Source organism: Pectinophora gossypiella, chromosome 6 (genome assembly GCF_024362695.1).
Source record: "Pectinophora gossypiella chromosome 6, ilPecGoss1.1, whole genome shotgun sequence".
NCBI classification, from domain to species: domain Eukaryota; kingdom Metazoa; phylum Arthropoda; class Insecta; order Lepidoptera; family Gelechiidae; genus Pectinophora; species Pectinophora gossypiella.
Genome location: NC_065409.1, coordinates 11,579,140 through 11,594,845, shown reverse-complemented (window position 1 = coordinate 11,594,845; position 15,706 = coordinate 11,579,140). Strand labels below are relative to the sequence as shown.

General features: G+C 37.7%; 1 protein-coding gene across 2 annotated transcripts in view; it reads left to right on the top strand.

Annotated features, from left to right (window-relative positions):
- The first annotated feature begins 716 nt into the window (after positions 1-716).
- The window catches only part of LOC126367526 (integrin alpha-IIb-like), a 363,625-nt gene continuing 348,635 nt past the window's right edge, over positions 717-15,706 (top strand). For both annotated transcript variants that reach the window (XR_007566500.1, XM_050011094.1), the window contains exons 1-17: positions 717-931; positions 2,427-2,597; positions 3,560-3,688; positions 4,814-4,878; positions 5,139-5,286; positions 6,277-6,447; positions 7,237-7,322; positions 8,267-8,515; positions 8,885-9,008; positions 9,515-9,727; positions 10,560-10,654; positions 11,293-11,377; positions 11,472-11,587; positions 12,971-13,046; positions 13,437-13,566; positions 14,114-14,315; positions 15,365-15,525. Coding sequence is in view for 1 of the 2 variants with exons in the window: in XM_050011094.1 (XP_049867051.1) it covers positions 922-931; positions 2,427-2,597; positions 3,560-3,688; positions 4,814-4,878; positions 5,139-5,286; positions 6,277-6,447; positions 7,237-7,322; positions 8,267-8,515; positions 8,885-9,008; positions 9,515-9,727; positions 10,560-10,654; positions 11,293-11,377; positions 11,472-11,587; positions 12,971-13,046; positions 13,437-13,566; positions 14,114-14,315; positions 15,365-15,525 (2,231 nt within the window). In the remaining variant the exon portion in view is untranslated. The remainder of the gene's footprint in view (positions 932-2,426; positions 2,598-3,559; positions 3,689-4,813; positions 4,879-5,138; positions 5,287-6,276; positions 6,448-7,236; positions 7,323-8,266; positions 8,516-8,884; positions 9,009-9,514; positions 9,728-10,559; positions 10,655-11,292; positions 11,378-11,471; positions 11,588-12,970; positions 13,047-13,436; positions 13,567-14,113; positions 14,316-15,364; positions 15,526-15,706) is intronic.

The following is a 15,706-nucleotide window of genomic DNA, read 5'->3' as shown; positions in this document are numbered from 1 at the left end:
AATGTTTTTTTATTATTTTATAATTATCGCAACACCATAATGATGTCATGAACTGAAATACTCCGTTTGAAAACGAGCCAAGTGCGTTACCCTTTATAAATATTAATTACAATTCTAAAGCATTATAGTTAGTGATATTTTTTCCTCAACTTGTTATTTAATAATTGACAATGCATTTATGCCTAGATATAACTTATTTTTTTTTACTAAATATACAAAATGTCTATTGTGGTTAGTTTGAATCCAAAAGCTTTGTTGGCTTTTAGCACTTTATAAGTATTTTATATCTATATCAATAGGGTATTTGACTGGGTCAAAGATAAATTATAAAATGTAAATCTAGAAATAGAAGCCAGCTTAAAAGGATCAATAATCAAACTCGTTTTATTTATCGACTTATTTACGAAATTTATTTAGGAATTAGGTAACAATGAGTGAGACGTTTGAACTGGTATTTTTATTTTATACTTACTATTATTGCCCCCTTCGGTTGCTTGAGAGGAGGCCTGTGCCCAGCAGTGGGACGAATATACGCTGTTTATGTTATGTTTTGGTTTGTATTTTTTTTTTGGATATTTTTTGTCTGTGTACTTATTGATTTCAGTGTGGTTTCTGTCCTGTGTTGAATGTAATGTACGTGTCTGTTTGTGTCTGTGGTGTCCGGAAGTAATAAATGTTTCTTTCTTTCTTTCTTTTATGGCATAAAATATTCTCTATTATTACAGTTGAACTTATCTCGAACTTGGCTGGTACACTACCGTGTCTACTAATGAGCACAATGTATGCCTACATGACAAATACCTATGTTTCATTTGCCTGTTCGATGTGTAATTGTTACGGTTAGGATTAATTTTTAGTAAAATGAACAAATTATAGAGTTTAAATGGATTCATTGACGGCAATTCATGCTTGTTGGTGAAAATGATGGCGGGTGAGTTTTTGTTTAATTTATTTAAATATCAATCGTGTTCGATGGTACTCAGGACACAATTTATTTTATGTCATTTGTACGATCAATGGTACACTGCGACATTATCACACGGGAAGTTCTTCTTCTCATCTCTTTTATATAATATACAATATGCAAGGTCACGCCTGCATCTCTAACGGGGCGGGAAAAGATACAAATCATCAAATACAAAAATCACTTTTTGATCCCTAGTCTAGTTGGGACATTACATGTTGATCAACTGATTGTCCGAAAGTAAGATGATCCTTGCTTTGGAAGGCACGTTAACTGATGTAAGTATGTAGTCGTTACATGTGCCATGTCAGGGGTCATTGGCGGCTCAACAGTAATCCTGACTCCAAGGTATCATCGTCATCACCAGCCCATTAACGTCCCCACTGCTGGGGCACGGGCCTTCCCTATGGATGGATAGGGAAATCGGGCCTTAAACCACCACGCAGGCCCAGTGCGGATTGGTGGTTATTAACGACTGCTAATGCAGCCGGGACCAACGGCTTAACGTGCCTTCCGAAGCACGAAGGAGCTCGAGATGATTTTTTTTTGTGGTCCCATCCCCATCCTTTGACCGGCCTTTGCGAAAGTTGCTTAACTTCAACAATCGCAGACCGAGCGCGTTTACCGCTGCGCCACCGATCTCTTCACCGAACTTCAAGGTATATCATATACAAAAGATTTTTTCGGTTTTAATAATGAATCAATTAATTATTAATTACAATAAATCACACCCTACACATTTTTTTCATTTAGGTATAATTAAGGCTAATCGTTATTCATACGGTTGATGCTTCATTTCGGGGAATACCGTTTTAAGGAAAACTTATAGGTACATGAATATTATTTAAAAATACTCGCTGCCTTACCAATAAGGCCGCCTTTTGTAAGTACTTTTGTTTTATTAGTATTTCCGAGTTGTATGTTCCTTCTTTGTAATAAAGTATTGTATTATTACATGTTTCAGCGTTCCTAGAAGATATATTAATAATATTTTATATACATATATATTGTAGATAGGTATTTTAATATTGTAGACATAGAGGTACAATACCGGATGTACAAAACAGGACCTGTAAAATCTTTAGGCTAAGAAGCAGACATACATTGCCTTTTATTTTTTAAAAGATTTGACTGGTCTTGAACAGCGATATGGTCTAAGATGGAGCACGCAAACTCAAATAGTGCCTATTCACTCTTCCCTTGAAGATCCCCAAATTATATGTATCGGGAAAAAACGGCGCAGGAAGAGAATTCCATTCCATACCATTCTAATGAAGCGAGGTAGTGAATCTAGCGGTTCGAAGAGGAGGAATGTCCCCGCGTCGGGTTGTCCGATGGTGGAAAGGAGCTAGACCCCATAAGAACGGGATAACGTTAAGGGCTAAAGAGATAATAATTATGTTTCAGCGTACTCGAACATTCACATTTCACCGAGTTATTAAGCTAAATTATTATTTTTCAGTAAATATATTAGGTCGTATCCTTGTATTGGCGCTTATGCTGACCATCGTCGGTTCACTCTACTATCATGAACCATCACACATTGAGATAAAGCCGTCTTTAGAAGAAATCAGCAACACTACAGACTTTGGATTTTCTTTAGCTTATCAACCTGGAGCTAAACCACAATTAGGTAAGATATTTAAAAAAAAATGTGACCACAGTGATATAAGTAGAGGATTAGCAAGCTGAAGTGGCAATGGGCTGGACATATACGTATGCTGAAGCACCAACAATCGTTGGGTAAGATGATTTTCGAGGGGAGACCGCGTATTGGGAAGCGTAGTGTAAGACGCCCTTGTGCTAGATGGAGTGATGGCATCCGTAAGGTGGCTGCTTAGAATTACCAAGCTGAAGTAGCAATGGGCTGGTAATAATGCTGAAGCACCAACAATCTTTGGGGAAGATGGGTTCTCGTGGGGAGCGTATTTAGAAACGTAGCGTAGGACGCCCTTGAGCTAGATGGAGTGATGACATCCGTAAACTGACGGCGGCTGGAGGAGAAAATCCGAAGATCCAGCGCAGTAGCGTGCCTTAGGAGAGGCAGTCCAGCTGTGGACAAACGTAGGCTGTTGATGATGGTGATGACTAATATAGATACGCTCATGATGCCGAATGTGGTGGGCAGAGTCACAAATTATCAAAAAACCAACCTGCTGCCACTCTCGATGTCTGTTGCACTACGATATTAATTCCAGGTTATCACCCTATCGTCTCAGTGGTAACGGCATCCGTGGGCTAGTGATTGATCGTCAGTCTCACGGTCCGGAAGTCCCGGTCTCGAATCCCGTTGGGGACATGTCACAATAAATACTTTGTTTTCCACTTTGGCAAGGACTTTACAGGCTGATCACCTGATTGTCCGAAAGTAAGACGACGCGTACTTCTGAAGGCACGTTAAGCCGTTGGACCCGGTTACTACTTTCTGATTTACGCAAGTAGTCGTTACATGAGCCATGTGAGGGCCTTGGCGGCTCAATAATAACCCTGACACCAGGATTAATGAGATTGGTCATCCACCACACAACCCACACGATAGAAGAAGAAGCCTATCGTCTAAATAGTTATAGATAAACTCATTTCATTTGTTCACAGTGGTTGGTGCCCCTCATTATGACCTCGTGGGCAGGGTGTATGGCTGTCCCATGGCTCAAATATTCAAAAAGTCTCAGGAATGTTCAAAACTGGATATAGATCTCCTCGCCTTGGCCAGTGATTACGAGAGTGAGTTAACTTGTATTATTTCAAAACAAGAGGGGGTGTAGCCGGCTGATGACAAACCCCAAAACACAAAGAGAAACGAAGTAAAAATAAAAGTAATCGGTATTACAGATGTTTTATTTACCTATATAAATAACAGCTAACAAGGTACTAGAGTTGATGAGAAATTTTATTTAAGTATATAAACAACAGCTAAAAGGGTACCAGGGTTGATGAGGTTGGTAATTCACATGTGAGGCTGTGGGTGGGGGCATGAAGTAAATATGATTTTTTATCATTTTATCCGTTTTAGTCAGTCTTGATCGATGGGGCTGGCATAACATTTTTTGTTAAAAGCCCTTAAGTAAATAAAAGACTAAAAAAATCCCACATGATAGAAGAAGAAGACAGCTAACAGAATGAAAATGAAAATATTTATTTCACTTTACAGCATGTGTTGCTAAGTAAGGGTTGATGATGGGAGTAAGCTTAAAACGCCGTGTAGCCCGTGTTAGGAGTAAAAAATTCACAGAAAATGTGCAAAGACGCTTATAATAATAAAAAAATAATAATAATAAAATAAAAATAACATAAAATTAAAAAATAATGCATGCGGCCGCATTATAAATATTGCTCTAGCAAATGATTGTTCTAGTGATAGAAAAGGATAGAAGCATAGGAAAGTGCAATTTATTATTTGTGTTTCACAGTTACTAAGTTGTAGATATATTATTATAATCAGATACTTACAAGTATTACAAGTCAGAAATCCGTGAACGTCAGGACCTCCTATGTAGTATCACATATCTTTATAAAATTTATTTGCCTACGCTTGATCGTAGTATATGATATAGAGTTGATAATACCGTTTAGGGTGAATATCAAAATGTGACAAAATGTGGTAAATTTCAAGTTTGGTGGCGACTGTCATATAATTTTTTCGTGAAAAATTGGGGAAATTGTGAAAATTGGGAATTGAAAAATTCCTTTTTCATGTCGGAACCGAGGATCCTTTTGGATCTTTTTCATATCGGAACCCAATTTTTCACGAAAAAATAATATGAAATTTCGCCACCAAACTTGAAATTTTGAGATTCACCCTTTACCGAGTTCGGTTTTCAGTTTATAAATTATACTTTTGAATTGCAGAAAATAACACAAAACAGCCTTTTTGTCTGGGTGGAACGGTAGCTGCTACTAAGGATTATGTGTTTGTAAGTAGTTTGAGAGTGTTCTGATTCTTGCGCTATATGTTCAAATCTACCTAATGCTGCTTATTGCCTGAATTAAGAGAATGAATGTACATCTCAGGTTTTCTAGCTGATAGATAGATTGTGTAAAACATATTTTAAACGTTGTATCGGGTGAGAGCCTTCAGCGCTCCCCATTTGTCCGGCCAAGTTTTCATTGTAGACAAATCTACAATAAGTCACGTCAAAAAAAAAAAAAATATAAAAAAATAATTGGGTTTCAGACTTGCGCTCCGTTGTGGACGACAGTTGTCTCAATACGCAGTGGTTACAAAGTCGGCGGCTCATATGGCACTTGCTTTGTATACTATAACCAAACCAGTGTGCAAAGATTTCGCGGCCTTCTGGAACAAACGAGGGGCCGCAATTACCGTAAGTCAAAATTATAATATGAAGTTTTTTAATTTCAATGTACGATTATCAAAGATTAAGTCAAGATTGAATTTTATTTATGGAACGAGTTATTGCTGAAGAGAAGAAGGCTAAGTGTAAAGACTAATTTTAACGAAAAATTAAACGTTCGCCCTCTGTTCCAGTCTTGCATCAAGAGTTTTTAATTTATTTATTCTGGTGGCTCGACCATTAGAGACGGCGATACGGCTCACCACCTATCACGTTGGTCTAACAAAACCTTTAAGGTGTGTACTTAGAGCCTCTGACTACCTCAATTGGGATATAGCCGTAAGCTTATGTTAAATGTATAAAAATGAAAATACAGCATTGCGAGGCATGTGCCCCGCACGCCATGCGCCGCACGCCGCTTAATGTGTGTACAGTCACGAGTACTAATATCATACACTTTGAAACCATGTCATATTAACTTATTTGACAAATTAAACCATAAGTCTCATTAAATGTCAAATATGATAGTGCGACAGGGTTCTAAAGTGGGTACATGATATTGCTCATGACCGTACTACCTTCATATTTATGGCGTAGCGAGTGCTGCGCTCGTACTTGATATAGGAACCCGATACCGGCTCCGCCGGCGTGGTCGACGATTTCCCTCGACCTACTAGAGTCGATTAATTCTTTCAAATATTTTTCCTCTCAGACGACGCCCTGAGCCGAGGTTCGCGCCCAACTGGGCACCCTCAGGCCTGTTGTCTTAAACGTGTACCGAGTGAGAGCCTTCAGCGCTCCCCATTTGTCTGGCCAAGTAGTTAATGCCATCTGCGGCAAATCTAAAATAAGTCACGTCAAAAAAAAAGCTCGTACTTGACACATAGCAAGCCGTGTGGTAGCGTAAGGCGCGCTGGGCACATGCTTCGCAATGTTTGTAAGTTAAGAAGTCGAAATCTAAATACAGGCACAGTTGGTGTGGAGTATGCTCTTGTCCTCAAGTGTTTTGTTTGAATTCAGCAAACATATATGGAGGAGTGGGCTGGAGTTCCATAGTCGAGGAAACCAGTCAGCTTCTCGTAGGAAAGCCTGCGGTGAGAGGAGACATTCAATACGTCTCCGCTGCGCACCCTCTAAGTGATACTGTGTCTGTGGCTATTCAATCTCGCCTAGAACAAAGTCAGCAAGTCGGTAAGTTATTATTATTAAATAGTAATATCATTTTATTGTTTTAATGGTAATGCCTTATATTTCTGCCTAATTTTATTACCCCCAATCAATCAATGTGTCAATGATTCTAAATAATCTAATTAAATAAAATGTCATCATCATCAGCCCATTAACGTCCCCACTGCTAGGGCACGCGCCTTCCCTATGCACGGATAGAGAGATCGGGCCTTAAACCATCACGCGGTCCCAGTGCGGATTGATAAAAAAATAAAATAAAATGTATTACTTAATAAATAATTAAGGTACTTAAATCAAATATAGGTACTTGTTACTTGTTTTATAATTGTGTTTTTTACTTTATTCAACATTAAATTACGAATAGAATTGTTAAAAATAGTTTATTATGTATAAAGTGCATAAAATAAAATCAGTCTTATGCAAAAACCACTAATCCGTAATGGATGGAGCAGCGTGGTGGAGTGTGCTCGTCGTGGAGTATGTCGATTGAGGGGATATTATATTATACGTTTATATATTATGTTATGTTTTAAGCAAAATAATCTTTCAAATCATATTGTATGTCGTAATAGTAAATGCTGTAATTAAAGAAAAAAAAAGAAGAAAAAAAATAAAAAGAATGAGAAGAAATATGTCGCTATGCAAGCCAAATGGAACTAAAAAAAAATCAGTGGCCCTCGTTCGTGGCGCGGCCTATATTTACTTTAAACCTGGTATTATCTTTAGTCTTCGTTTGGTAATAAGAAAAGTTTATATTTAAAAAGATAATTTTATGTCTGTTTCTTATTACAGGATATGCGCTCGCATTTGGTAAATTTTTTTCAAACATACATTCGCTATTGTACGCCTTTAGTTTCCGAGATGAAGAAAAAGGACAAGTAAGCATCTATATAAATAAATAAATTGCCTTATTTTTAAAGGCCTATTTAAAAAAAATGTGATTGTTGGATATGGCAGAAGAAGCATGAAAGTAGGATTAATGCTGTAGAAATGAAGTCGTTGCTTAGCATCTGCAGTGTTAAATTGAGTGATAGAGTAAGAGAGAGGTGGTGTAAAACTAAGATTGAGAAGGGAATGTCAAGTTGGTTTGGATACGTAGATGACGGATAATAAGATTACGAAAGTTGGTGGTAGGGCTGGCAGAGGAAGATCTAGAAGGACGTACATTGACCAAATTGGAGATGTGCTTAGAAACGTTCAGTACGATCTACTCTGAACCTGCGTGAATGTGGAGGAAGCAAGAGAAGTATGTCAGCAACGGGAAATAAAGTAAGTACCTATTCTGTTGATATACGGACCGATCATGATGACTCTTCTTCTTATCGAGTGGGTCGTGAGGTGGAATAGCAACCTCATTAACCCTGGTGTCAGGGTTACGATTGAGCAGCCAAAGGGCCCTGGCATGGCTCATGTAACGATTACACACTTGCATCAGTAAATAGTAACCGGACTCAACGGCTTAATGTGCCTTCCGAAGCACGGATCGTCTTACTTTCGGACAATCAGGTGATCAGCCTGTAATGTCCTAACCAAACTAGGGTTCACAAAGTGTTTTTTGTGATATGTCCCCACCGGAATTCGAACCGGGGGCCTCCGGATCGTAAGTCTAACGCTCAACCACTGGACCACGGAGGAATGATAATGAATGATAATTGGTAAAATAACTTTACTCGGCCCATCATTTCTACTTGATACGGGCGTTATATAATTATACAAACGGGTAGACATTACAAGATGACCAGACTTTTCAGTCTTCGTAACAACTTTAAATTAAACACACAACAACGTTAAATTCTACATTGCTTCATGACATTGTTTTCAGGTAGGTTTTCTTCAATATGATCAAAAGAACAGCAAAATGAACCTTGTAAAGTACCAGGGAGAGAACAATATCCGGTACGAGGTGATAGTGTCATCTCCTGTAGCCATGAACATGTTTGGGGCGGCATTAGGTGCCTGTGACATCAACGGCGATGGGGTCACTGACCTAATAGTGGGTGCGCCGGCGCATACCTCCTACGAGACCAGTTACGACGCTGGCGCCATCTACATTTATTTAGGGGGTGATTTGGTAAATAAGCCCTTATGTCACGGAAATAATTCCGTGACATTTTAATATTGTATAATTATATTCTAGTAAATAAAAGAAGAAAACTCGCTTGGACACAGTACGTTAGCAGTTACTGTGTGCACAATTGGGTATTATCAATGTTTTACGTATTCGGAATTCATTTTTAATAACATAGAAGTAGTTAATATTTTTTGGCATATATACATTATACGATTGTAATTCTAAGCTCAGCATAGAGTTAGCTAAAACTTTATAAATATTAAACTAAGAATCTGTTAATATTTTGATACGTATATATATACAATTATAACTCTATGCTGAGCATAGAGCTAAAACTTTCATGCTAAAGTTTCATTTTTATTTCACCAGACAACTCTGACAAATCCGTTCGGAAAAATTAATGATTATAAAATGACGATTGTAAGTGACAAAGATGGCGCTCGTTTTGGGACCAGCATTGCTTCCAGTGATATTGACGGAGATGCTTTATCAGGTATACATTCATAATAGAAACAAAAACACTGTTTTATCGCTGGCAATTTTAGACCAGGCGTCATATAAAAACTGGTGTTCTAGCGAGATTAGACACTATTATTATGGTCATACAATAAATTAACAACAAATAAATATATTCTTATAAGTGGGGTTAGGCGAGTTGAAAGAATTTCGTTCGAGCGAATCGATACCTGCCCTTTTATATATTATATTTTAAGTTTTACCGTTAAATGAACATCTTTAGCAATAAGGCCGCCTATTGTGATAATTTTGTTCGTCTGTACATATCCTGTGTTTACGTTTTTGTGCAATAAAGACTAATTGATTGCTCGATTGAACATTACATCAAGGACGATGTACACCCTGCTAAGCAGTTCGATTTGCGCGAACGTTACTGATCCTTTCGATTAAAACGTTTAAGAGTTGGCTAACCTCCAAGGTTGCCTTTCCAGATGACGATCAGCTTAGAGCTTAAAGTTAACATACTTTTTCCTAACATTGCAGAGATATTTGTGAGTGCCCCGTATGAGGACTCGGCAGTTGGAGCATTGTATATTCTGTCAGGATTTGAGCTGACTCGTATAATGAAGAAATCGAAGACCACAGACTTATACTTGTCAAACTTAAAGCTTACCCAAAGAATTCAGAAGGCGGACTTTAGATCATACGGGTATAGTCTACAAGTAGTTTCTGATGTCGATAAGAATGGATGTGATGGTAAGTCCGGAATATAAATACCTCTGTTTTGATATTTGTGGGTAACTATTTAGTAATCTGTTCCCGTAGTCCCATGCACTGCCGTCTCCCATTAGAGACCCTGGACACCTTTTTTGTATTTTATGTGTTCTCGCAAATAAATTGATTTGATTTATCCTGAATTGATTCAACCGATATTAATTGGGGATCTGGTCCCCTTTTTTTTTGTCGAGGGGAAATGCCTACCGCATACCGACCCGCCGCGGGGGCAGCGAGAGGGTTATGTCGGGCTCGCTCGAACCGCCGGTTTCCGTATCACCGTCGTTATGCCAAGCTGCGGGGACACTTTCGCATTCTTCTGCGGCGGGATAGGCTCCCTTGCTCTAGAGTTATAGGGCCCCCATCAATCACGAGGCCCTGTGTAATTGTCCGGAGTGTCACGAGGAAAGATGGGCCTAATCCCATGGCAAATATAAATAGCATTGAGTGATCCACTAGGGCACTATGGCTCGATAAACTATAATTTAATAATATCAAGAAGTAGTGATACTAAAAACATGCTGTAATATTATAGGTAACCGTCATTCTAGCAATGCATACCTACGTGCCATTCATACGTTGCCGCCTTAGCCTTTAGCTGTGGTTGCGGTGTCGCATTGAATAGATGTATTATTGTCTGTATTATGGAAAAAAGCTTTTTGAGAGAAGATTGTTGAGAGAAGAAAACTTAATTCTTTCGATAGACTTCCGAATTAATCACGTCTTGGGTCTAAAGTTCCCGTATAGATAGATTGAATAATTTTATAATGTCCTACGATCCTACAGTGTCCTATAATGTCGTTATTTTCAACAGAACTAGCGGTGGGCGCTCCTGGAAGTGCCAGTGTCGACTTCTTCAGATGTGTTCCTGCCATCAACGTCTCACTATCCACCGAGCCCATTAACACGGTAATATTCCAAAAAAGCATGCTAATTCTAGGCTAGGTTTTTTTTTTGGGGTTATGTATACGTTTTTACAATAAAATACCAGACAGTATTTTGAATTTGTCAGAAAATACATTTAAAGCTCATGTGAAGCTTACTTTATGTAAAAAAGCTTATTATAAAATTAATGATTACCTAAATGATGAAAAATCCTGGTATTAAATGTGTTTCTCTAGTTATTAAATAACTCGTAATATGGTTTACATTGATTACATACATTGATTTAAAAAATGTATTTCTATTGTAGTTTCTTGTCATTTCTTATCCTCAGCCTCACAAAATGACGTAGATTCAAAAATGTTACGTTGACCCTCAACAAGTTTATCGATGATAATTACGTTGAATAAATGATTCTGATTCATGGTTTTCAATAATTTCGTTACTACCAGTAACTATCGTGAAATTGCGTTTCTCTTAGTCATAAGAGAATCGGATAGATCTTTTCGTTATGGTTAAGCTACGGTTGCTACAAAGCTAGTTCATTCATTCAAAGATCCATACGGATTATTTGGAGCACTTATAAAGTAATAACATGTCGATTTCTACGCATTATGCATTCCTTCTTGACTTCTATTGTAATGAGGTTGTATATAATGTTTCAGATTGTAAAGGAATACGACAGCCATTTTGAGGTCAAAGTTTGTGTGACGGTTTCCTACCATTCAAAACCAGCGAATATAACCACAAGTAAGATAACATCAAATAGTTTCAAAACAACGGGAAACCGAGGATAAATTTGTGTAATGAATAATGTATTTTCCTTATACTTAATTATTTTCAGAGCTTTCGGTACTAAGCGAAGTGGTGGGCAACAGTGCCGAGATTAAAAAACCAAGATTCGATGTGCCTTTAGAACACCGAAAGGGACGTTATTGCGAGAATGTCGTAGTCAATTTTGTAAGTATATAAATATATATATCCTCGTAAGGCCCGGATTTCCAGACACAATAGTTAAACAATGGGATTTGGATTTTAAAAGGACTTTGGGCCTCACGACCACGACGATACGTCCCACTGCTGGGCACAGGCCTCCCCTCAATCAACCGGAGGGGGTATGGAGCATACTCCACGACGCTGCTTCACTGCGGATTGGTGGAGGTATTTTTACGGCTAATAGCCGGGACCAACGGCTTAACGTGCCCTCCGAAGCACGGAATCATCTTACTTTTTCGGACAATCAGGTGATTCAAGCCTGAAAAGTGCTTACCAAACAAAGGACAGTCTCACAAAGTGATTTCGACAATGTCCCCATCGGGAATCGTACCCGGACCTCCAGATCGTGAGCCTAACGCTCTAACCACTAGACCACGGAGGCTGTTAGTAATATTAAGACTGATGTTTATTTTTTATTTGACGCTATCCTATAATGAAGTTAAAATGGCCACATCGAAGCAATTCATCTAAGACAGCAATATTGCTATTTGACATATTTTGTTTGCATTGCACACTTACTTTTAAATGGGCAAATCTCAAATTGCAATATTGTTTTTTTAGATGAATTGCTTCGATGTGGCCTTTTTAGCCCCCTACTGTAGCACAGCCCTGAATTTGGAGTTGAAGCCTTATATTTCAGGAAATTATACATACTTCCTAAAAAGTTATTAAAGAGAATTAAACCACTTCTTCTTTTGTTTCTTTCTGTGTTCTATTGTGTACAAATAAATAAATAAATAAACCATGACCTGTGAGCGTCAAGCGTTTTTCCTATTGGGCTCTGTTTTCTTAAGTAGAAAAATATACAGGGTGTTAGTGACATCGTAACGAAAACTTTGAGGGATGATTCATGCCATGATTCTAACTTGATATCAAGTGGAATTTTCCGTCGCAAAAGTATGGAACGGAAAATAATTTGAATAAGCTCTAAAATTTTCATGACTTCTCCGATAGAAAATTCCACTTGATATAGACTCAGAATCATGGTCTGAATCATCCCTTCAGTATTCGTTACAGTGTCACTAACACCCATACCTACTTATATGGCTACTATATGTACTTGTATGGGGTGTAAGTGACATCGTAACGAATACTGAGAGGGATGACTCAGCTGATTATTCTGAGTTAATATAAAGTGGAATTTTCCATCGCAAAAGTATAGAATTGAAAATAATTTAAAAAAACTAAAAAAATAACATGAATTTTGCGACGGAAAATTCCACTTGATATCAACTCAGAAACATGGTCTGAATCATCCCTCAAAGTTTTCGTTACGATGTCACTAACACCCTGTATATTTGGTATTTGTGACAGTTTTATTTTTAAGTATTGTATTCCACTTCACAGATGTATAACGAGTCAGGACTGTATACCTTCTCGTCCAAGTTGGAGTCCGATATTGATAAACAACTGAAATTAAAAGGTAATTAATAAATTCAACATTTTAATTAAGAGAATAAATGAGCTGAACGCAAATTTATTCTTCCTTCATTTAAATGTAAATTGTTTAAGCAAAAAATGCTTTGTTCCGGTTTTGTTTTAGATAATGTTTTTCTTTTGGTGAAATAAAGTTATTTGTATTTAATTACTTAGTAATTACGAAATAAAAAAATAAATAAGAGTGCCTACTTTTTGTTTTTCTTTCACCTCGCTAGTAAAGCATATTGTCGATATTTTGAAGAATGATTACGTTCATATAAGGTGACAGGTGACAGAGACGAGTGAAAGAAGAAAATGGCACATGATAATATTGGTTCCGCCGAAAAAGCCAAGAAGAAATGAATGCGATACCAAAATGTCCGTAATGTTGCAGATTTTGATCCTGGATGGGTGCAGATGAGCGTCTACAGCAAGAGAGAAGATTCAGTGGAAGTGACACGCCAGTGTTCTGATGTAAATGACTGCACGCCACGGCTGGAGATGCACTTGTTGTGGGCTGGCAGGTAAAATGGCGGCGATCAATGTTTTCCATGTCAATGTTTTCCAATGTTTTTCAACTCTTGCAAATTGACAGGGGGAGGCCTTTGCCCAGCAGTGGGATCACACACGCTAATAATAATAACTCTTGTAAATTAACAAGATACCCCACTGGAATTAGGAATGCTCACGCGGCGTTCCGTGTTGTACGCACACATATACTGTAGGTACATGACTATTCTGTCAATGTATTAAGAATATGAGCGGCAAACTTACCTCGAGAGGATATGTTTTATAAGAGCTTATAGCCCTCAGACCACATCAAGTGTTTTTCTTCATCGATTTTTTAGAGTAAATTTTGTATTTTATAAAATATTTTCCGAATGCAATAACCAAAAAACACATAGACACAGTATCTTTGTTTGTTGTTGTGTTTTTGTTTAGATTTTTGTTAATTTATAAGTTGAAATTGTAATATTTGTTTTCTTTTTGTATATTTTTTTCACGATTTCATATTTTGTTGAAGATTACTTTATAAAAAGATAATAGTTAACAAATCATAATTTGTTTTAGTGAAGACACCACAGAATGGCCATTGAGCGTTAATACGGTACAGAACGTAACGGTGTTGGTAGAGAACAAGGGAGCGAACGCGTACGATGCGTGTGTGCGCGTACGCATGAGTGGAGCGCGGGTGCTGAACGTCGCGTGCGGCCTCGACGACACGGGCGCGTACAAGTGCTACTTGCCGAAACCTTTAACTAGGGGACAAAAGGTGACTTAATACTTCGATATTTTCTAAATATCTTGAAAGATATTAAGAAAATATCGGCGTCTAGACTTGCATAGGAACAAAACGTTGCTCACTGTGGATCGGGGGGCACGGCAGTGCCTCCGCCAAGCCGAGCGCGACCGTTTTTATCGAAATATATTATGTTAATGTTTGGAATGCGTAAGAAAAGGACAACTAGTAGAAATACTGTAGATGATTAAAACGGTCTGAGTATAGTACATCCGCCTATCCGTCTCGGTCTGAGTGTACTCATTCTATTTCTCTTTTGTTTTGTATTTTGCAATAAAGTATTTGTTATGTTATGTTACATCCGAGTAAGTAAGTCATGTAAGATAGAAAAGAATCGATCGACCTAATATCGACTGATACATCAGTATGCTCATAAACGTCACAACAAGTACGTAAGCTAGGTACTTTGATGGATCTAATTGTTACCGCGCATTTGGACGATTGTAAAATGTTATCTTATTGAAATATAATAATTAATTATACTGAACTGGTCGTTCTGTTTAATAGTAAATAGAAGTGTTATTGAACTACTATACGAGCATGAAAATTCATCATTAGAGACGGTGAATAGAACGAGGAATATTTATAGATTGGTGAATGCTCGATGCAAAAGCTTCGACGCTGTTCTTATGTAGCTTAAATTTGAATATTCTCAAGTCGCACGTTCGTTTGTTTTCAAGTAGAATGAATCATTTGCTTCATTTGAACTCAATTCGCGATCGGTGCGCCGAGACTCAGGTTGCTCTGTTTCCACTACCGAAAGTGCCCATAGTTAAGTACCTACGTGATATCATTTCGGTGGCAATTTTTTAAAAAGGGCCTTATGGGGTTTAAGGGACATTTGATTCACAAAATCGATCAACAAAAAGGTATCCATGCGTCTTTTATTTATTCGTGTTGCTGCAGCGCTGCATCCTCATGACAGTCACGCTGTAAGATATGTCCATATAAACTATGTCGCGCGGCTGCAGCGCGAAACATTCCTGCTAGAGAATAACCAGTATAATCAATTAACGTTTCAGTATCCTTTGAAAATTATAGTAAGCTTGGATGAGGTTACGAACAACGATGATGGGTTTCACATTGTAGCTGCTTTGTCCAACAACTGTAACTCGGGAAATGCATCGATAGTGCAAAAACACATCAAGTATCAATTTCCGACTGATAATATAAAGGTTACCGGGTAAGTTGGTAAAAAACTTTATCTTTCACATTCCATTTTTAAATCGTTCCATTCTCAAAACCTAACTTATTTTTACAAAAGGCCAGTTCAAATCGAACCGTGTTGGTCTACGGTTTCAATAGTCGAATATAGTGATAGTTAATTATAATAATTTAAAAACATTATATAAAAAAAGTTTTGA